Source organism: Peromyscus maniculatus, chromosome 11 (assembly GCF_049852395.1).
Source record: "Peromyscus maniculatus bairdii isolate BWxNUB_F1_BW_parent chromosome 11, HU_Pman_BW_mat_3.1, whole genome shotgun sequence".
NCBI lineage: Eukaryota > Metazoa > Chordata > Mammalia > Rodentia > Cricetidae > Peromyscus > Peromyscus maniculatus.
In genome coordinates, this window is record NC_134862.1 from 98,108,343 (window position 1) to 98,132,533 (window position 24,191).

General features: G+C 43.4%; 1 protein-coding gene across 6 annotated transcripts in view; it reads right to left on the bottom strand.

Annotated features, from left to right (window-relative positions):
* Positions 1 to 8,037: 8,037 nt before the first annotated feature.
* The window catches only part of Kcnk2 (potassium two pore domain channel subfamily K member 2), a 197,612-nt gene continuing 181,458 nt past the window's right edge, over positions 8,038 to 24,191 (bottom strand). For all 6 annotated transcript variants that reach the window (XM_076548186.1, XM_076548187.1, XM_076548188.1 and 3 more), the window contains one exon: positions 8,038 to 10,224. In XM_076548186.1, coding sequence (XP_076404301.1) covers positions 9,907 to 10,224 — 318 coding nt within the window. In that variant the 3' untranslated portion in view covers positions 8,038 to 9,906. The remainder of the gene's footprint in view (positions 10,225 to 24,191) is intronic.

The window sequence follows — 24,191 nt, forward strand, 5'->3', positions numbered from 1 at the left end:
ATCTTTGGGAACAGCTGACATGGAACTTGGGTACTTTACAGTCACATCAGTGAGGAAACGGATCTGTTCCTTATGAACAATTCCAAAGCAGACATTCCTTACAGCCTTCCTGGGTAACGTGGGTGCCTAGGTAAAAAGCTGCCCCACACTTGGATCCTTTGTGCAGTCCCTGCAGTGTGCAGAGGCAATGACTACACCAAACTGACAGAATAGTTTATCAGAATCTGGCGAAATAAAGATCTTCCTGCTAAAAAGACTTTACTAAAATAATTCACAAAAATGATTGCCCCTTATTGTGATGTTGATCATGTTCTGTAGCTTGGCTGTAAAAGCGATGGCTGTAATATTTCAGCCTTTACACACCCAGCCCTATCATGGGGAAAGCATCCATAAATTAATTGGAAATGGGTTCTCTCTCCCTCTGCTAAAACTTCAAGGGCCTCGTTTTTTGCTGGAGGAAATCGCTACTTGAATTTAGATGCATTTAATACTTTTTCAAGGATACTCGACCATCGCAGCTGACTTCCTCAGAGAGCCATGTTGGGAAAGGCTCAGAGAATATTTACACAACCCAACAGATATAAAGGGCTTTGGGAAAGTGTATTCCTAGACACTTGCCTCTCAAATTCAGAACTAACAACACAGCCCCATGTTACCATCTGGCCACATCTCTTGCTTATTAAAGTTGCCCAGATTTCAAACCATGATGACTTGAAGGGGAACTCTCATTCTACTGGTTCCAAAGCCACAGTCCTGCTCAAGGGAACTCTGGGGTAGCAGCACTTTTAGCTCAACTCTAAGGGAACCACAGGCAGCTGAGCCAACATCCCTTGTGTATCAATTTCCCTTTCCTGGTTCATCAAGTCTTGCCTGTGAACCAGAACTCAAGCAGTGGTCTGTGTTTTGTGAGGATCTCTCAATCATTTATGTATTAAGTATTCAGTTATTTCTTTTCCAAGAGCATGCAATTTCCTTGTGGTGGTACTAAAGTCCTTACTACAGAATACATAATTGATTTTGCCCCACTGGAGACATTCAGCAACATCTGGAGGCATTTTTGCTTTTGACAATTGTGAGTACTATTAATAGGTAGTTAGTAGGCAGGAGCCTCTGATGGTGCCAAATACCCTACAAGGCACAAGAGAATACCCGGGCTTAGAAACTGACTTAGTTAAAAGCCAACTTACAGTCTCCTACAGTTGTCTGCATTTAGCTGTTGATCACTCCTTCCCCAATCACAGGAAACTTGTTTCTGAGCTTCATTGACTTGACTATTTGTGAATGCTTTACCCAGGTTCCTTCACTTCCCAACTACCTCTGAAATGTGTAAGCGAAGGAGAAACTTCAATCTTCCAGCCTACATTCAACTCATGGAAAAAGCACATTGGCTATATCTTAACTTGATTGACCTCAGTGTCAATAAGAAAGTGTGTACCTCTCATCCTTGTGCTCAGACTAGAAATTTGATCAATCTGTTTTCAATTTATTGTAGTACCTCTTTGTATCTTGTTCAGATATCAAAGAAAAAGACCATGCAACTTCTGCTCTCTGTTTTTAATATCCCCACACACATACACACACTATGGATGAACACTGAGGGAGCCATTTCTACCTCCATACCTAGACTATTTTTCAACATCCTCGAGCTGGAAAGATGGGGGATGCTTCTCTAGTGACAGACTCAAGAATTTGTGTTTTTATCCATAGAAACACTTATAAAACACAAATATATTACACTGCTCCCCACCAGGCTCAGGGCTCTTGTAGACAGGGAAGTGGAAGGCTGTAAGAGCTTGTGGTCAGGAAGGACCAGCGCAAACTGTAGCTTCTTAGCAGGATAATACACTTGTGAATTCACAGTAATATTGTTGCCTGAACAGGATGAAGCCAGTCAACATTCTAATCCTTACCTGAGGAGCTAACGACAAATAAAACCCAAGGATTTGGGGTTTTATTTATTATTTAGGGTTTTATTTAAGCAGAGTAGATCCTGGGAGGTCACCCATGCTCTGGTGGTGATCACCCTCTCCCAGGTGTATACAAGCAGAATAAATTGGACTCAATGTATTTTTTTTTTAATGAGGATATGAAGTTAGGAGTGGGTGGAAGGTGAAAAGGGGAGGTGATGGGGGAATATGATCAAAATATTGTATATGCCTTTATGATATTCTCAAAGAATAAAAATATATTATTATTTAAAATTATTTAAAATCTATCAAACGATAATGAACATCCCACAACTATGGAAATTCCGACCTTTACAAAGGCAGAGACCATGAACATGTGGACTTGAACTTATTGACAAAATGAGAAGAAATGCCTCTGCTCAGCTTAAGTTCCATATATATAACATGAACATAAGCACTTTAATGTAACCCCTGGAATATTTTTCAAGGGCTATTGTGGTGGTATTGTGTTCCCCAAAATATTGTGCATGCTAATAAACTTATGTGGGGTCAGAGAACAGAACAGCCACTAGATACAAAGGCTAGAAAATGGTAGCACTCACACCTTTAATCCTAGCACTCCAGAGGTAGAAATCCCTCTGGATCTCTGAGTTCAAGGCCACATTGGAAAGAGCCAGAGATGGTGACACATGCCTTTAATCCCAGGGAGTGAGTCTTTAATCTCAGGGAATGATGGTAAAAGGCAGAAAGATATGTAAGGCGTGAGGACCAGAAACTAGAAGCATTTGGCTGGTTAAGCATTCAGGCTTTTGAGCAGCAGTTCAGCTGAGACCCATTCTGGATGAGGACTCAGAGGCCTCCAGTCTGGAGAAACAAGACCAGCTGAGGATCCGGCGAGGTGAAGTAGCTGTGGTTCGTTCTGTCTCTCTGATCTTCCAGTGTTCACCCCAATAACTGGCCTCAGGTTTGATTTTATTAATAAGAACTTTTAAGATTCATGCTACAGGCTATTGTGGGCAATTCCCAGCCATGGGAATCTCTATGAGCCCTGCTAATGCCTGTGTTCCTGGAACACTGTCTTCTACTTGGCTACGTTCTTAGGACCTACATACACTTTCTCACCACTGCCCATGAGTCTAAGCCACTGTCCAGAACTGACAGTCACATTAGGATCATCAGCTCCCTATTTAAAAAGTATTGAAAATTGCCATTTCAGTCCCACTATTCAGTGTCTACAGCCATCTTCAAGACAGAACCCAAGGCCAGGATTCGGGTAAATGTGAGGTTAAGGGATGCGTACTAGGAAAAGGGGTTTGAAGAGACAAGAGGGGGCAGAGGAAGACTATATATAGGAAAGGATGTGGTGTAGTGGGACCTACCTGTAGCAGGAATCTTAAAAGTTCTTTTTAATAAAATCAAACCTGAGCCAGGTATTGGGGTGAAATGCTGGATGGTCAGAGACAGAACAAGCCACAGCTAACCTCACCTGGCCAACTTCTCAGCTGGTCTTGTTTCCTCAGACTGGAAGCCTCTGTGTCCTCGTATCTGAATGGCTCTCAGCTGAAGTGTGCTGCTCAAAACTTAAAAGCTTAACCAGCCAAATGCTTCTAGTTCCTGGTCCTCATGCCTTATATATCTTTCTGCCTTCTACCATCACTCCCTGGGATTAAAGGCATGAGTTACCATACTTGGCTGTATCCTTGAACACATGGATTTCTGCCTCTGGAATGCTAGGATTAAAGGTGTGTGCTACCACTGCCTATCCTCATGTTTAATATTATGGCTGTTCTGTCTCTGGCCCCAGATAAGTTTATTAGGGTGCACAATATTTCAGGGAACACAATACCACCACACCTACCCACGGGAAGGCGAAGATCTCTGCCTTCCATTAGCCTGTGTCAGTTCCTGTCTTTGGAGCATCCACACTGGGGTGGGACTGGAGCTGGTTAACCTCCCATAAGGATACTTTCCCCATTTGTAGAGCTGTCTTAGGTAGGGTGGCTCTGACTGTCCCCATGTGTCACTCAGAGCAGCTAGTGACTGGGCTGATGGTCCATCCATGGCAATTTTGTTCAAGAAGCAACAGAGTCTGCACTCTGTTACTTTGTCATTTCTAATTTTCTAGTTCCATGCACTAGTTGCATTAGAGTTCCATCTTTCAACAAGAAAAGACGTCCTGAATGAATATCTATATCTCTATATATATATCACCAAATACAATAGACAGGACCAGTGAAACTTCACATACACACAAACATACACATGCAGGAACCAATGTACATGTGCATGCACACACTTTGCTGCTCAAAATTGCTGATCATAAAGACCCTTCACAGTAACACGTACCACCATGCCAGACCATGCATGATGCTTGGTTAAGAGTTGAGCATGTTCTATGATTTTTCCATTAATCCTTGAGAGGGTTTTGGACTGGCTATGACATCGACCTATGCCGGGCCACACATATTATTCAATAGTGGGTTCATATTTAGAATGCCCATTTAATTCATTGTTTCACTTTTATTACACATAATTATTTATGTGGTGTATGTGTGGGTATGGACTTGTCACAGCACGGGTATGCAGGGGAAGACAGTTAGCAGGAGCTGGTCCTCTCCTTCTACCCCACGTCCTGGGGATTGAACATGCAGCCTGTGTGTGTGTGTGTGTGTGTGTATGTACAGGTAAGCACATGCTGTGATGAACATGTGGAGGTCAGAGGACAACTTCTGAAGTGAGTCCTCTCCTGCCACCATGTGAGTTACCAGCTTAGAATTTGGTGATCAGGCAAGTGACTGTATCTACCAAGCCATCTTGCCAGTCTGTTTGCATAGTTCAGACTCATATCTGTCTCTCAGGGACCACTGGGGGCTTCTCTAACTTTGCACCATGCATCTCTCTGTCTTCTGAGTGGTTTAATAGCTTTAGTGATTGACATATTGAAGGCTATTGATCAATAAGGACAGAAGCAAGGTCAGAGTTACTTTGCACATACATTGTCATAAGGGAGATTTATGCATTTGGCTAGCCTGCTTGGAGACTTTGGTAATGTCAGAATCAACTTTGTTCATGTGTGAGCAAACTCCTACTTGACAAAGAAGCAAGGTGGCTTCATCAGACGCATGGAGAGAATCTTCATGTAACGTTGTCCCAAATATGAAACACTCGGTTACTGATTATATTTTAATCTAGACCAGGAAATGTCAGTTACTGATGCTTGTTTAAAAATGTTTAATGAACTCCAGAAACATATGTCTAATGTTAATATGATTTAAAGGTCTAACTTGGTGTGTAATCAAAGTAGACAGTACAAAATGATTGACATATTACTGTCTCTTAATGTATGATGCAAGTGAGGAACACCACCTACAGCAGTCAGCCATGTACTGCATGAGAAATACTTATTCTGAGCTAGTTTAAAAATTACACCTTGCAAGTGACTAATACTCCATATTGGAAATAGCCCAAAAGTGCCAAATACTGGAATAATTTCCAGATGGCTTATACAGTATTTAAGCATGAAAAAAATTGAATTTTATTTGGCAAGGGTATTAAGTGTGCATTTAGCTAATGCCAATAAAAGGCATCCACTTATTAGTATTAGAAAATATGTTCAAAAGCTAATTCCTAGACAGATTTACAAAATTAAATAATAGTTCAAAAGTTGTGATAACAAGCACCATGAATCAAAAGTAGGAAATGAAAATAATAAAGCCCTTATAGATAGGAATAAACATGTAATAACAAGCAAATGACAAGTCTCTCAGTTGTGTTGGGACTGACAGACATCAGCTGGATTCTAACATTATACACTTAAAATTCCCACCTTTCAAGAGGGAATAATTTCGTTTTATGTGGAGATGTATTAAAGAGATATAAATGTTTGAGCTGGGGTGTGGGTAACAGAGGCAGGCTGGCCTCATGACAACTCCCATTGTAAGCAGCAAAGGATGTCACCCTCTAAAGCCCCTACCAAGCAGACAGACACTGCCACACTACAATGGAAGTAATGCCTGAGAACATTCAGGTCAGTAATGTCACCGTAAATAATATTTCAGCAAACTCATGTTAGCACAAACCAACATTGATTTTAATTAATTTGGGGACTCAACTAGACATCCTTATATAAACCCCCCACAAATTTATACTCTCACTTTAATAAGAAATGAAAACTGTAAATGTATTATGAATTTTATGAGAACAGCAAAAATTTAAAGAAATGTGAAAAATAAAACCAAAGTTTGAACAACGCACAGCTGGCCCAAGCCTCCAGAGTGTCTGGATTTGAGTTCGAGCATTTCATCTCAGACTTCCTGAAATTGCTTTAAACATCCAGCCTCAATAATCAAGTAATTCTATTGATCTGTAACATGGAATTTGATCTCCTTTCTCTCCTGACGGTTTCTCAGAATTCGGGAAAGAGGCAAAGCTATAGACACCACCCTTCACCCTTTTTTCCCAGAGGCCAAGAAACATGCTTGAGTCCCTTTCACATTTTACTGTATTAAAAAAGAGAAGTCTAAAAAAAGCACTTATGTCCTAGACCACGGAGCAATGATTAAAAATATGGGCAGAAAAACTGAAAGAACCTCACAGGAATCACTTTCTCATTTAGCTGCTGAAGCCTCAGACAAGGGACATCACCTGCCACCTGGGCCTAAGAATAAGGACCTGGGAATTTCTGATCTTTATTTCAGTACTAAATTTCTTTTTCCAAATATCCTCCAAGCTAGAACTCTTGCTCTGGTTATTGATCCAGGAGAAGACCACCTCACTAGAAAATACAATGTTACCTCCAAATCCTAATCAGTAGTCTTGATAGGAAAATAAACAGAGCAAAGCTTGGGAGAGAGAAAAGCAACTTCAGTTGGCATGATACTCAAGCTGTGGTAAATCTCCCCCAACCTAGAGGCTATGCCATGTACTTGCTTCTTTTACTTGGTTGTAAAATACCCCGAGGAAAGGCAATTTAAGGAAGAAAGGGTTTGTTTGGCTTACAGTTCCAGAGTGGTGGATTCTGTCACGGCAGGAAGCCCTGGCAACAAGTGGGGAAGGCATGGGCAGGCCCAGGGAGACAGCTGGTCACATTTCATCCCCACTCAGGAAACAGAGCAAGACAGAAGTGGGCCCAGACTACAAAACCCCGAAGCCCAACCCCACGGCCCAGTGATGTACCTCAACCTCCTAAAAGTTCCGCAACCTTCACAAGCAGGGTCACCAGGTGGGGACCAGGCGTTCACAACATGCATCTGTAGAGGGCATTTTATATTCAAACCACAGGTGCAGGGACCAAGCAGGGACCAGGTTTCAGATGTGTACACAGCATGACTCTGCACATCTGTGCATGGTGTTGCACATCTGTAGCTTGCCTAGGCAACTTAGTGTAACCCCATAAGAAAACAGAAAGGGGCTGGGGCTCTAGTTCCAGGTGGAACGCTTACCCAGCATGCTCAGGGCCCCAGGCTTAATCCCCAGTACTGCAAAAAGGGAAAAGGAAAAATGGTCAATAGTCAATATTTGGAGCATCAAGTCTGGAAGACTGGTTGGCAGCTGCCTCCCTTATGCTTCAATACTACCCAGATATTTTATTATTTTCTACAAACAGCAGCTGCTTGCCGGTATTCATTTTTCAGACCACGTCAGCATCAAGGCAAGTACTAACAATAATAAAATGACTTAAGCATGTGACAAAACATGGCAGAAACCACCTGGAATTTGATGATACTACAAGTATCATCTTCCAAAACTGCAGTCATTTGCTTTGGGCCAACACCCTCCAAAGATGACTGTGCGTGTCTATAAGGGCAGTATCACACATCATAAGAAGAGCAGACACAATAGCCTACAGCTTTAGCTCCAGCACTCTGGAGGCCAGGATGGAAGAATCAATCACACATTGGGAGCCAGTCTGGGCTACTCTGTCTTTAAAGCCAAGCAAACATTAGCCATGTAGTCCTTTGTCTACTATGTGTACACGTGCAAGGCCCCAGGTTCAACTACCACCAAGATCAACCCAAACCATTTCTTAGCTATTGTGAATGAAGAAATGGTAACGACCCAGCAGGAAACCCGACACCCCCAGTTCCATCAGGTTTGGCTCAGACTGAAGTTCTCACAGCAAACACGAAACTCCGACTTTAATTACAAACTTTATTTGTCCGCCCGGTTCACAGTTTTTACGTGGCGCGTCCCACCATATCAGCTTTCAGAACGGTGATTGAGGAAATGGGTGGTGTAGCTTTCTTTGTAAAGGAGCCCAACTTGCTAAAATTTTGGTTAGAACTTTTGTGGATTTATAAAAGTACTCTCTGCAAGCTAACTGGATATTTACATTTCTAGCTTAAATTCAAATTTTGGAAAATATGAATCTTTGATTTTTTTTTAAGATCCTGGGTTTATTTCTTAAGACTTTAATCTGAATGCCACCTGTTCACATATGCCCATCCCTCCCCCAAAAGGAAATCAGTTTTGCAATTACATGTAGAGGAATCATTTTCCTTCTGCACTTTAAAAATTATATATACAGTGTACAGTAGATGTAAGTATGAAAATAAAGGGAAGGGGAGCAGTTTACAAGATGCAGATACTAAAATTTTTCTGAATCTTGAAACAACCAAAAGAATTATAGGATATAAATTTAAATTAAATGGATTATCAGCCTTCTCTTATCTTAAAAAAAAATAACTCTGGGGACTTAAATTGTGCTCCTCAGCATTTTCTCTACTGTTAGAGATGATGTAGGTTGGCAGTCAGCATCATTCCATGTGCAAAAGTCACAGTGATCCCCAGTCCAGCATCTGTGCTCACACCAAAGTCACCTCGGCAGAGGGACCCTAGGGTGGCTGGGGCTGCACCCCCTCTTCCTGGGCACCACCCCACTCTACAATTTGGCAAGAACCACTCAAGAAAAAGAAAAGGGCGTAAGCCTTCTGTACCTCATGGGCTATTCCAAGCTGGCAGTGAGCTATTTACTAGCAAATACACATCCATGGCTTTGTTATTTTCTTTTCATCAGAATGAATTCATACCAACTGTTTGAAATCACCTTGTGATATCAGTTGGGACAGCTTTCTTCTATTAAATCACTCAGATTATAGATGTATGTGCTCACTTCTTCTGCCTTTAAAAATGACTAGTTATTAATAAATGATAAACTCCAAATACTGCCAGGAAAAGGGGGGCTGTGTAGAAGCAGCCGATGTTACCGGCCTGGTAATTATTACTCTGTACATATATATAGATGTACCATTGGTACCCCAGTCAAATAAATACTCAGAGGGCCTTCTCTGACCTCCCTTCTCTGTGGTCCTTGTGACGCCAGAGCTCCTGAGTGTTGCTGCTGTGCCTGTGGTGGGCATCTCTTTCTCCTGTCAAGCTACACATCGCTTCCAGCAGGGTACGGTATGCGGGGGTGGGGTGGGGTGGGGGTGGGGGGGTGAGAATAAGAATCAGCAGAGGTCAGCCTAGGGTGGGGGCAGGGAGGGGAAACCACAAGCCCACTAGAGAGGGTCCTGTTTCTTCGTAAGTTAAGGCACTGACAGAAAATTTCTTAGGTAAAAGGCTGCATAAGAATTTCTTGCCATTTACAAAAAGAAATGTTGTCATCCCTAAGTGGTCCATATCCAGGCTCAGTTAGGTGAACCCTGAAAAGTCAAGGGCTGATCCCTCCAAGCTACATGGCTACCAAAGCATTCCAATTCATTCAGAGGCCTTATGGCACGTTAGGAAAAAGGGGGAGGGAAACAGTCTGGGCACGAAAAGGCATCGGACACTGCCTGTCCATCACTCGCCACTCAGTGGACGGCTCACAAGCCTCCCCAGAGTGCTGCCTCAGGACTCACTCCACACTCCCTGGATGTAAGGTGACCAGTTGGGTGTATCTATTGGCTTTTCCTTTCAGCTCTGTCATGCACAATGTTTAAATGCTACCGGCAACAGTCACAAAGAGCCTAGAGAAGCCCTCCCCGATGGCTACACCTCAGACTCTTCCAGAAGGGAGCTACTTCATGTTCTCAATGACAGCTATCTCTTCACCAGCACACCGCGGGGTCAGGCCATTCAGATAGATGCTCTCAGCCTTCAGCAAGGGAGGCAAGACTTCCCTGTCACTGGTCAGGTGGTTCACGGACAGGGTTCTCCTACAAGGAGTCAGTTCCTGGCTGTGGTTCGCGGCCAGCTCTGCGGAGAGCTTCCGTTTCACGGATGTGGCCCGCTGGAACTTGTCATAGATCTCCACGCTCAGCCGCCTCCGTGTCTCCTTGAACTCGGCTGTGACGTTGGCTGTCCATTCAGCGGCGTGTGCTCTGAACTCTCCCACCTGGAGCGTAGGGTCCAAGAAGAGAGAGGAAGCCATCAACACGGGGAGCTACATCTTGTGTAGTTCTTGTTTTATTGGGGGGGGGGGGTTACTGAGAAGGTGTCTATGTTCTGATAGTGACTGTGGGTAGCAGCCATACAGACAGACAACAAGAGTCAAATTCTTACAGAAAGGGCTCTAAAATATTATGAACATAAACATGAGGAATAAAATTATATTTCTAAGGCTCTAGACACACTTATTTTTTTTATGCAAGAGTCTGCCATAGAAATATCAAATGCTAAGTCAAGTGTAGTAGGGAACATGTGTGACTTGTATTCCCAGAACTGGGGAGTCGGAGACAGGTGGATCCTTAAGGCTTACTAGCCAGCCTAATCTAGCTCTGGGCCAGTGAGACACTGTTTCAAAAGTGAATAAATGAATGATTGAATGAATGGATTAATTAATTAATTAATTAATGTAGACACCACCTAAGGAACATCTGAGATTCACCTCAGGCCTCCACACCTGTGCATACACACACATACAAAGACATTTCAAATGTTATAAAAAGGAAATCTCTTAACATCTCCCCAAATCTTTGGGGTACTGTCTATTAGTGTCATCTGCCTGTAGTTTCAGGGACTTGGATGTAGAACAGGTCACTGCGGAGGCAGCAGTGCTGAGGAAGAGTCTGGAACGTTAGCCCCAGTGACTTGAGTGCTGCTGTGAGCTCAGTATTCAACCTACGGTTTAGAGCCCAGAAATACTGCACAGCCTTTGTATCCAACCTTGTGTTGCCACTTAGGAATCCTCGGCGGTGCTGAAATGAGCAAGAAGATATGTCATTTCTGCATTGGGGAGAGCAAAGAGGTGAAAACCAGTATGCCTACCCTGAGACTGGCTTGAAGAACCGTACGGCTCAGGGCAGTTCCCTCAATGGGTGCCTGCAGGGGCCATCTGACCCACCTGACCCACTGGCCAGCAGGGACACCGGTGTCAACCTAGCCGCACGGCTGAGGCTGTGAATGTCACCAACCACAAAGACCCTACCTTTAAGGGTGAACCGTTCTCTTCTGATGGTGAAACGCCTCCTAAGTTCTAAGCACCTACAAACCAAAGACCCCACTACATAACCTAAGCCACTTACAAGTCTTTGAAAACTATATGTGCATGCTTGTGTCCTAAAATACAGAAAGGACCAGTCTTTGAGGGGCTCTGCGATCTCCTCCTGGATTACCCAAATTTTATCATAGGGAATATTTTTTTTCTTGTGGGGGGGGGGCCCTAACAGGAAGCTGTTTCTGCATTTAGCCTCTCCTTCCTGGATGGTCACTTAGGTCTTGTGAGACTTTGGTTCTCTTGCTTGGCAAACAAGTAACAGTTCTGTTTCACTCTGTTTTTAGCTGTTGATTTGTGTTTTCAACACTGACATGGGAAAAGTAATTGATGGTTTCTAAATTTCCATGCATTTCTGAATAAGGATGGTGTGGGGAAATTTTGCTTGTGTTTTAACAAATAAAGCTTGCCTGGAGATCAGAGTGCAGAGCTAGCCACTGGAGGCCAGGCAGTGGTGGCACACATCTTTAATCCCAGAACTTGGGAGGAGGAAACAGGAAGTGATATGGCTGGGCGGAGAGAAGAAGTGATAAGGTAGGGTGGAGACAGGAGCTTGGCCCCTTTTGGTCTGAGGATTCAGTAGAGGTAAGAAGTCTCTCTAGTGGCTGCTCCTTTACTCCTCTGATCTTTCAGCATTTACCCTGATATCTGACTCCAGGTTTTTATTATTCACGCTACAGATGGATATACATTTCTTTTTTTTTTTTAGAATCTGACAGGTGTGTGTACCTGGCCATCGATAATAATGTGTACATGGGCACAAACATCACAGGAACATCAAATGTCCTCTGTGTGGCAAATGGTAGGGGGACTCTTTTCCCACACTTTAAGAGGTCTTTAATTTCCTATTTGTGTTGTTCTAGCATCTATATAGCACATCCCCTCCCTCCAAGGCATGAGAAGGGGTGGAAAGACTGTAAGAGCTGAGGGAGTGGGTACCTAAAGCATAACAGTATGTGCAGAGTATGGGGGCCCTTTGCATATAGAACTCAGCAGCTGGGACTGCCCGCACAAGACCCACAGCACATGATCAAGGCAGCCCAAACTCCAGCATGGAGCAGGGAGGAACTCAGAGTTCTGTCCTTAACTCAGAGCTATGAGCGATTGGTGGCTGCTGGGTGAATAGGGGGAGAGTCAACTTCCTCCATGGATGCGTTCCCCTCCCCCACCCAGAGGCTATCCATGCTCCAATAGATGGGTCCTATACCCATGTACATACAAGCAACACTAAATGGACTTGGTGTGTTTAAACAAAAGAGCACATGATATTGGGGGTGGGGAAGTAGTGGGATGGATGGGGAGAAAACAGAGAGTGGGCTTAATCAAAACATAATACATGCATGAATGATTATGAAATAAAATGTTTTAGAAAGGAAGTGATTGGTCACTATCTTGGCCTGCTCCTGGTGAGGGAAAAGGCTAAGCTGGCAAGGGGAGAACTCTGTGGCACACCAAGTGAGATCAAATGTATGGCTACCCCTGAGGCAGCTTAGTGCTCCCAAGGCAAGCTAAGAATGCAGTTGAATCCATAGAAATCCACAAAGATACCCCCACAATAGACTACTGGCAATGGTCAAGAGACAGGCCGAACTGACCTACTCTGGTGATGGGATGGCCAAACACCCTAATTGTCGTGCTAGAAACCCCATCCAACGACTGAGGGAACCGGATGCAGAGATCCACGGCCAGGCCCCAGGTGGAACTCCAGGAGTCCAATTGGCGAGAAAGAGGAGGGTTTTTATGAGCGAGAATTGTTGAAACCAAGGTTGGATAAAGCACAGGGACAAAGAGCCAAACGAATGGAAACACATGAACTATGAACCAATAGCTGAGGAGGCCCCAAATGGATCAGGCCCTCTGAATAAGTGAGACAGTTGATTGGCTTGATCTGTTTGGGAGGCATCCAGGCAGTGGGACCGGGTCCTGTGCTCATTGCATGAGTTGGCTGTTTGAAACCTGGGGCTTATGCAGGGATGCTTGGCTCAGCCTGGTAGGAGGGGACTGGACCTGCCTGGACTGAATCTACCAGGTTGAACTTAATCCTCAGGGGAATCATTGCCCTGGAGGAGATGGGAATGGGGGGTGGCCTGGGGGGAAGGTGGGGGGGCAGGGGGGAGAACAAGGAATCGGTGGCTGATATGTAAAATTAAATTAAATTATAAAATAAAATAAAATAAAAAGAATGCAGTTGAGCCTGCAGGTGGGGACTGTCACACATAGTTCCCTCTCAACTAAGAACAGATGATTAAATTGCACCCTGATTTTAGGGGAGAGAGCTGTTGGGTTTTGTCAGCTTTATAGAAGTTACGGTCACCTGAGTAGAGGCCACCTCGTTTGAGAAAATGCCTTTATTAGATTAGCCTGTAGACAAACCTATAGGGCATTTTCTTGATTAATGATTGATGAGAAAGGGCCCAGACCACTGTGGGTTGTGCCACCCCTGGGCAGGTGGTCCTGGGTGCTGTAAGAAAGCAGGCTAAGCAAGCCATGGGAGCAAGCCAGTAAGCAGCACCCCTCCATGGCCTCTGCATCAGCTCCTGCCTCCAGGTTCCTGCCTCCAGGTTCCTGCCTCCAGGTTCCTGCCTCCAGGTTCCTGCCTCCAGGTTCCTGCCTCCAGGTTCCTGCCTCCAGGTTCCTGCCTCCAGGTTCCTGCCTCCAGGTTCCTGCCTTGGCTTCCCTTCCCTTCATGGCAGACTAAAAGGAAAGTAAACCCTTTCCTCCCCAGATTCCTTTTGGTCTTGGTGCTTATCACAGTATTAGAAAGCAAACTAAGACGGGGTGCTCTCGGGCGAGCAAAGCACAGGCCTTATCTGTCGGTGAGAAACTCACTCACTCAGATTTGCTTCCCTATGAATCCTACACGCAGTGGTAAATCACCATCCGAGGTTCCTACTATGCTCCTATTTCCTTCTTAAATTTTTAAATTTATTTTACATGCCAACCACAGTTTCCCCTCCCTCCTCTCATCCTGTTCCCTCCCTCCACCTCCTTCTACCCCACCCCCCATCCACTCCTAGGAAGGGTAAGGCCTCCCATGGGAGTCAACAAAGCATGGCCTACCAAGCCAAGGCAGGACCAAGCTCCTCCCCTGCATCAAGACGGACTGATGCTCCTATTTCTTAACCAGCTGTCTCCCTGCTCAGGCTGACTGCATTAAATCACAGTCCACATCACCCTCATGTCTAGAGCACCTGCTGTCAGACACGGTGAAGAGCATTTCGTGAACACACACTGTCCTGAGGTTTTGAAATAACACATTTAACGCAAACAGTTAAGAGATCTGGTTTCTCGGCAACTTCAACTGAATTTTAAAGGCAAATTATAGCTTAAAGATGAAATGTCTCCATTAGTAAGGTCTCTAGATAAGATAGTTTCTGTTTTCTAATGTAGTAATTATCTTAGTTTACTTCATAGCCAACAATCCTAATAGAAGTAAAAAAAAAAAAAATGTTTGCAACAAGGTCTCAGTACACAGCCTCATCCTGACCTGGGATTCAGTGTCTCCTTCAGCTCCAAGTATTTGTTTGATTACAGGCATGCCTCCTGGCTGTGTAAAATTTGAAATGTATTATAAAATGAGAATCATTATTAATAAACTAAGATGATTCCACATGATCATTGCTTCTATTGCTGATGAGTTTATGGAGGAATTTGCCTGCTCTATTTCATAATTCATAATTATGCAAGAGTAAAAACAGTATTAGTCTGCTCTTTGATGAGCTTCCCTGAGCAGAAGTTTAGTATCAACTTCAATACAAAGAGAAAACAAACAAATCTACATTTTCTGTTTAAATTAGTGTCCATGAATGCAAGAATCAGATCTGACATCTAATTTATTTCCATACCCCAGAAGGCCGCTACTCTACTAAAAGACACCCTCCCTTTTCTTTGGTAATGTTCCCCCACCCCCATTTATTTATTTATTACAAAATAAATTTTTACTATAAAAGTTATACTTTGCTTATCAAAAATCAACTGCTAATCTTGTCGTTGGTTGACTTTCTGTTATCTCTAGCTAGAATATAAGCTGTCTGTATACCCTGGACATTAGGTAGCTGGTATGTAACAGACATTTGATAAATGCCTATGGGATGAATAAACACATCACTAAAATCACATCCTCTCAACCTGACACATTGGTGATAAAAGCTAATGTTGCGAAGCCCACATGCTGCTACTGTTTTTTCTTTCTCTGTATATGCTAATCTTATTTTCTTCCTCTTCCATGTTTTGTGAATTAAAAAAGTCCTTAGTAAGTGGACTGCTTTGCAAATGGCTGTATTTCCAAGCAGTCCGGGCCCCACCTTTGTTAGTGCTCACTTGCCCCTTGTGGTTAGTCAGGAGCCAAGCAGTTCTCAGCACAATGGGTGCATCAAGGCTTGCATGGGCTGTGTCTCCCACAGGCTCATGGCTTTGAAGACTTGGTCCCCAGAGAGTGACACTGGGAAGGCTGTGGAACCTTAGGAGATGGAGCTGGGGTGGACTCAATCCCTTACAGCCTGGGCCCTGCTTCTGTCTGCTCTCTGCTTCCTGCTCTGGTCTGCTTCCTAGTCTGCTGTCATGCCTGCCCCACCAAGATATGTATTCCCCTTGAACTGTGGCCCCCAAGCAAACCCAACCTTCCTTCCTTTTCCCTCCCCTCCTTTTCCCTTCCCTTCCCTCCCCTCCCCTCCCCTTCCTTTCCCTGTCCTCCGTCTACTTGTCTCTCATCCTTAGTTGTTCTTGATCTCCACCATGGGTGTGTATTTCTGCTCACTTTGGGGAATGGGACTTTCCTAATTTTGATAGAATCCCCAGTGGTGGACAAACAGTCTCTGGAGGGTGTCATAGCTTAAGTGAGAAGAGTCGGAAATAGGCAGGGAAACAAGAGTTTGACTCAGTGTGCAGTCACATCCTGTGTACCTGTAGGCAGCCATTTGGCATCCACTACTGAGCATCACGTTCGGTAGTAAAAAACAAGAGAGATCAGCTGCTACACAAGAGAAAACATGTGAGATGAGTGTGCACATATGCACTCATGTGAGTGTGTTCTTAAAATACAAAGGGCCCTATGGTTGATAAATATAATAAAGTCAGTGCTGATGTGATACCCAAGAGTATCTTCATCATTTATTAATTCTAAGACTAAAAATCATCTTGAGAAATGCAAAGAATCCACACTAGATGGAAATCCACCCAACAACTGGTGATGCTACTGGGGTGGATACGTATGGCTGAATCTCCTAAAGGAAGCAATGAATCCCCTCATAAAAACACACCCTTGGGCTATTCATCAAAACCAACCAAAATGTTCTTTCCTAATTGTGTCTGTCTTCACTATTCTTTATGATACTGGACTTAGGGAACATACCTGCTAAGCTTTGAAAATATGGAGGAAAAAAGTCCCTCAAAAACCAAATCAAAGCATGCATATGAAAGAAAAATTATTCCCATTCCTTAAGAAAAAGATTAATTTGTTCCTATTTCTAAAGAAAGAAAAAATAAATGGTGATGTTATACAATTGTATCACAACATATTCATTAACCATCAAATAACAGTGTCCTAAAGTACAGAATCATTTTAACACTGATCTAATAATGTATCCAAGAAGTGAAGGTGCTATGTTAAAAAGAGAGAGAGACAGACAGACAGAAACTAACTAACTAACTAACTAACTAACTAACTAACTAACTAACTAACTTTGGGGCTAGAGAGATGGCTCAGCAGTTAAGAGCACTTGTTGCTCTTGCAAAGGAGCCAGGTTTGGTTCTTAGCATACATGGTTGTTTACTCAACCAACCATAATGCCTCTTCTGACCTCTGTGGGCACTGTACTTACATGGTACACATACATGCATGCAGGCAAAATACCCATGCACATAAAATAAATACAATCTCTTAAAATTTTCAGAAGAAGTTCCCTAGAACATTAATTGCATTAGAAAAAAATTTTGTTGTCTGAAATGTTGATACTTTTGATGACATTCTGGAAAATTAAAACAAATTCTCATGCATTAAATTTGTTTGGTTTTGTTGGATTTTTTTTTCTTTAAATTTTAAAGTAGCTTAAATAGAACTTCCTCTCCTTTTGATACAGCAGTGTACATCATTTAGTGATGGAGCCGAAGGCTGCACGATGGTCTGAATGGTCACCTCAGACGTTCCTCAGTGTGGGCATTCACTGAAGAGCCTTCTCCTTGTGTACTAACAGTCAGATCAGTGCTTCTCAATCTACTTTGCGTCCATTTCACTGCATCTTCCCCTAACTTGCCTTTGTTCCTTAGGGCTCTGGTCTTTTCTATCTCACTGGATGATCATGTCTTTTCGTTTGACAATGATCATATTTTCCAATAGCGCTTTAATCCATATTTGCAGGTCAGCTCTCCCCTGGACACATGACTGCTCAGTGGGCATCTCACTCTGGACGACACGAAGACATTGCAAATTCATGTCTTCCGATGACACTGCGGAACTTCTCAAGCTGATGTTTGAAGCTCCACACCATCACAGCACTTGCAGGCCCTGAGCTGCCCAGGGCAGATGTTATCATCACCCCCTCCCCCATTTCTCATACCTGCTTTCATATAAAAACACCTGAAGTTCCTGCAGATCACTTTCTCCTCTCAGCTCCTTCACTACCCCCTGTGCTGTCCCACCCCATAATCTCCCAGCATCCCCTCCCCCCACAACACAATCTCCACCCTTGCAAAGATCTCATGCAATCTGGGGCTTGCCTACCCCTCCAGAGTCAACTCTAACCAGTTGCCCTCACCAGCTCTGCTCCCAGAACCCCTCTGCATATTTCTTTCAGTTCCCTAAACAGGCTTTATGTCTCCTAGACTTGCCAATCCCTCAGTCCAGAGAATAATGTTTCCTGTCCCTCTGGAATGGTTCCTGCTCACAGGGAACTGAATTTCCTCACGAAGCCGTTTCCCAATCCCCTGGAATACATTTTGATCATCATCTGTTTGTTCCTAGGCTTTTCTGTACACTCAGTCCTCCCCTCCCAGTGCTCACAGTACAACTTGTTACAATTGTTGCTTTAATTTGCTTATCTGGCTTCATGACGAGAGACAGGTTCTGAGTGCTGTGTCCTGTTGGGCATTTCCATGTCCCAGAAGAGTCTATGCACTGAGAACCCAGCCAGTGTCAGCTGGACGAATCAGGTGAGTGAATGGCAAACTAATCATCACATTCTTTATATATAATTGGGTCAAAGGGTGTCTGTTTCCTCCATCTGACAAGACATCTTGTTCTTCTCTGCAGGGAGAGGCAGCCTGTGAGAAGCGTTCATATCTAGCCAGGTCTGCATAGTTAAGGTCCATCATGTGTTTCCTCAAACCTACTAAGTTTCTAGTCATGGAGCTGAGCTGAGGAATGCCAGGCCTGCGTAGACTCCTCTATCCTAGATCTCCTCTGCTTACCGGTCCCCTCTCCACTTCCACAGCTCCAACTACTTTGCATGACAATACCTGGTAAGCAGTGGAAGACTCTGGCCTTCCCACTCTGGGTTGGCTAGTGATGGGTCTCCTAGGGCTTTCCCAGAGAGGATTAACTGAAGGCAGGAAGAGCCACTCTGAGTGGGGCAGGGACTTTGGGGACAGACTAAATACAAGGTAAAAGGACAAAGCCCCATGGGCTCCATCATGCATCACTCTGGGCTTCCTGACTGTGGGAGAAATGTGACCAGCCGCCTCACACAGGCACCTTCCCCACCCTCAAACAGATCAAAGAAAGCCTGCCACTCCTTTAATTGCTTCTGGTCAGGGATTTTTGTCACATCAACAAGAAAAGTACTAATACGCTGTCCTTATGGGGTACATCCCCTAAAAGGAAGATGAACAACTTTCACGTCAGAAAACTAAACATCTTCCTTGGCAGCTACAGACATTTGCTTAGAATCGGAGGTCTTTCCAGGCAGCAAAGCAGCACAAGAATGAGTCCTGGCTGCTTGTCTCTGCAGCAGTGGTCCAAAGCCCACATCCTCTGCTTCTTTGTGTCATCGGGAACAACACTAGGAAGGCCCTTAGAACTGCAACAATGTATTTAAAATACAAGCACTTGCAAAATTTTATCATTTTTAGGGTAAGTTTCCTAAATGGCCAGATTGACAGACTGTACTAAGAAGGACAACACTACAACTCTTTTGGATGTTTACAATTTAAAAACTTTATAGGAGGCTTGTCAATATTCACAGAAGTATTTTATTTATCACTCCATTGGTCCCATCATGTATGAGGCAGACACCTTGAAAGCCAAAGGTATAGCCCTTTGTCTCCCCACTCTATAAGTCAACTTCCACAATTTGTGCTTGGAAAGTAGTAACTCAGAGAAATACAATCATTCCCCAACTTGATGGGAATGCATCAGAAATCATGCCCACTTCAAAACCAGTGAGAAGCTGCCAGGTGCCATCAGACACAGACATCCTCCTGTGAGGATATCAGGTCCTCCATCATGAGGTTGCTATTTGCATGATTTCTGAGTAAGTGTGCACTGGTACAACCCCACCAGGCAACCCAGAATCTGGGTTCTGCTCTTTGCTCAGTCCAACCTAGTCATCAGAACTGATTTTAACAGTACACAATGTTCATGTCCTGTGACAAAGATCAGTAATACAAAGAAACATATTCTGATTATACAGCAGCAGTAAATATCATATGGGATATCACTGCTTTTTGAGAAGTCTATTGCCTGTAGGAACTATTTTCTACTACTATGGTGAGGTTAAATGGTAGGATTGTTTTATAACTAATTATTGCCATATACAATAACAAATCAATATAAGCAAAAATATTGAAAGTATATAAAATGGTAACTGGCTTCTAACGATTGGGCACCTGTTAATGTACGGAGTGCTGGGATTCATGTTGCTCCCTGGAAGGTATAAAATTTCTGGTGTAGTGCTGTTTTCTTTTCAATTGCCCCTTGGTGCCAATATCTGTCAGATGAAATATACTGCAGAGCTGGCTTCAAACAAACCCTGGAAGCAGAGTCCTCGGATGCTTTTCATTTGCTCAGGCCAGCCAAAGCTCCAAAATTGGATGCAGTAGTCCCTGGGAATTTATCTGACCAGGACATCATGACACAAAGCCATGGCTTGGTGAATCTTTAGTTTTTAATGTTATAAAGCCAGTAAAAAAAAAAAAAGACTGAATCTGTTTGAGTTGAGATTTCTGAACTGGAACTCAACCTTTTTTACTAATGTGCAGTGTATTGCCCTTCACTCTGTACTGTGAGTAGATTCCTTGGTCTGGTTTATTTTTGTGGCTGTCTAAATGAATGCACTTCTCAGCATCTCTTCTTTCCTCTGCCAATCTTCACTGGAAGGCAGAAAGCCCAACACGGTATCAGTGAACTTTCCAGTTTTGGAAATGATTTTCAAATTAAACTATGGAAAAGTAAGGTCTTTTTAGGTGCCTATATAAAGAGATTATTTTCTTCCATACAGCTATACAAAACACCAGCTGCATACTTTCCCAAGAAAGTAGAACCCTTTTCTGAGAGGTAGAAAGTTGAGTCCATTTCTGAAAGGCAATGCGTCTGTGCTTTCTTTGCCCTCTAATCCAATTTTTTAGCCATGTTTCTATGAAAAGAAAATTTCCCATCCTGCCTTTTATTTCCTCTGCTTCCCCATTGCTGGGCCAGGACTTGCTCATGGGAAGCAATTGCTCTGACACAGCGACACTACTCAGTTTTGTAAGAGACTCACTTCCAGAGCAAATGGAAAAACATCTTCCCTACAAAGCAATAGCTGTGGTCTTCTGGCCAGTATTGCATTGCTGAATCTCAACCCGGGTTGCTTCACATAAGCTCCTCAGTATTGGCCAGGCAGTGGTGGCGCACGCCTTTAATCCCAGCACTCGGGAGGCAGAGGCAGGTGGATCTTTGTGAGTTCGAGGCCAGCCTGCTCTACAAAGTGAGATCCAGGACAGCCAGGACTGTTAACACAAAGAAACTGTCTCGAAAAAACAAAAAACAAACAAACAAAAAAACCCCCAAAAAAACAAACAACAACAACAAAAAAAACCTCAGTATTAAACAGAGCTGTCTCATGAGTCCTGTTTTTGACACAATTTAGCAACTAGTCACCAAGCAGCTGGGCAGCACTTCATTTTAGCCATGCTATTTACTCTATGCTAACGGGAAATTTGTTTATTCACCTTGATCAAGTAACAAACAATTGAGTGATTAGGAGTCAGCATCACAGTGTATTTTCAGTGGCAATCTTAATTATGTCAGTCAACCTCAAAACACTCCAAACCTTTGTCCTCCTAAACCACATCATCGGAGCCTCTGTGCCCCCCTGGAGTTCTCTCCTTCAGTGTTCCACCCATGCGACACACTTCCCCAGCCAGCTTCCACCTTTTAGAGTCTACCATCTTTCGGGCTCCAGTCATAAAGAGAGAAAATTTGCCAATATTCTAAACAGGCTCTCTTCAAAAATTGAGTACCCCAATTACAGGGCTGCCCTCACCTGTAGCCACTTCAGATGGAAGCTGTGGTGTTTGGGAACATGGCAAGCATCTATGGTAGCTCCGGATCAGAAAGCAGTCATACTTTCTTTCCCACAAAGTCCCTTCCATCAATGTTCCGCTGACTCACTCACTGCCTTCCCACGATCACTCCAGGTACAAAGCCATTTCCTTCCTTCTCTTCCTCCCTCCCCTCTTTTCATCCTTCCTTCTTACCTCCTTTCCTTCCTCCATCCCCCTTCTCTCTCTTTCTTCCTTTCCACTCTTTATGTTTCCCTAGTCATCCTTTTCCTGCACAGCCTATTCTGCCTTATCTAAATTTTATCCTAATTGGTTTTGCTTTCACTTCCCAAATGTCTTTTTGAGTAGCAACCAGCATGTCAGGTCAGCCAGTTCCTCTCCTGGACCATCAGTTGATGAGCAGTTTCTCCCTGGAAGTCTGAAGTCTGTTCAGTTACCAGCACCTAATTCAAATACTGGGTAATATTGTAGGCTCTAGCCGCTGTAGGCACAGTAACACAGAACCTCTTTCCTATGGCCTGTCCCCAAAGCCCAACACTTAGGCCTTGGTAACGAACTGGAAAGAACCTTCATCTTTAGGAACAGAGTTAAACAGGCCATCCCAGGCCTTGACCAGAAATCTTCCTGTTCCCTTAGATGGTGAGATCATAAAGGAATGTACTTTTCTCGGCACTCAGCTGTGTGCAGGCCTTAATGCATCGAGGAAAGTTAAGTATTAAAAGCAGCCAGCTGGGCTGAAAACATCCCTCTGGTTCAATGTGTAAAAATAATCGGAAGCCTACTTTGCGTTCCATTTTCAGAGACTGCCAAGATGTAATTCCTAACAATTAGCTTTATTCAGTTTCTGAAGTATTGACATTTCATTTTATTGCTGAACAGCACTGTTAAAAAGAGCAATTTAAATTGTCTCTTTACCAACCAGGTTAAAAAGCCCTCACAAACCCAAAAGGAGTACTTAAGTGTCACATTATTCTGACAGAATGGTATGTAATTTTGCCCCCACTGGTTCAGGAGAGTTTATGTAATTCTCATAAAGTCTCCTTACCCTAAACTACCTGTTATACTTAATAATTCTTGAGCTTCTCAACAGCAAACATATGGATACGATGCATAAAGATTAAGAACAATAGCATGAGTTTTTGTTTTTAGTACTGAAATTCTTCCTAATGCTCTATAATTGGGGTTTCAGTAGCAACCTGTTTTAGGGAGTCATCCAACTTACACAACACCTTACTACATTGTACAAATTAGGATACTGAAATATATAAAACAGTTGAAAGCAATTGTGTACCATTATAAAAATTCTGCACAGTTACACAATTGAGTTGTAGACATTAGATATTTGCTTAACTGTGAATCAATACAGAAACTATGTCAGTATCATGGTGAATGGGTGGGGTTGGGGATGAGGGGTAAGAGGTATGGCTCTCTTCATTGTCTACATTCTTTAAGGCTTGCAGAAAATGCTAAATCAAAAATAATGATCCAATGAGGGAGTTGATTCAAACTTACAGGCATTCATCCTGAAATGTATCCATTTAATTTGAATGAAATTGAACATTTAATGCCATCTGAAGATACATTCAGAAAACCTAGACTTAATAACAGTTTACCCCTCCTCTATAAAGAGTGTTTTATATTCACCACAAGGAAATGGGAACAGTCCATTAAACAATGTTCTTTCTTCTGTCTTCCTCTCCCTTTCCTACACACTGTGTCCCCAATAGTGAAGTGGAAGAGAATTAGCTAAATATCAACCAGTGCCCTGGGTTTGGAGAGGCACCATGACTCCACTGCATGAAGGGAACTTCTACCCAAGAGACTACCCAATGCTGGGTTTCAGCCTAAGATAGAAGAGGACAGTGACTCCAGAAGGCGCCAGCAGAAAGGACTAGAGACCAAGCAGCAGGTGGGCATCCCTGTGGGGAGGTGGCAGTGGGGACAATTCAAAATCAGCTACCTACAGAAGGCTGATTCAGTAAGAAGTGGAGAGTTACAGGCACTGGGTGTTTTACCTTAGACAAGAAACAAGTTGCAGATATTGGAAAGGTGTCTTCTTGATGGTTTCATGTCAACTTGACACAAGCTACTGACACAAGCTAAAGTCATCTGAGAGAGGGACCCTCAGTTAAAAAAACACTTCCATAAGATCGGGCTGTAGGCAAGCATGTAGGACATTTTCTTAGTTAGTGATTGATGAGAAAGGGCCCAGCCCATTGTGGGTGGTGTTATCCTTGGGCTGGTGGTCCTGGAGTCTATAAAAAAGCAGGATGAGCAAGCCACGGGTAGCAAACCAGTAAGCAAGACTCCTCCGTGGCCTCTGTATTATCAGCTCCTGCTTCTAAGTTCCTGCCCCACTTGAGTTCCTGTCCTGACTTCCTTCAACATTGAAC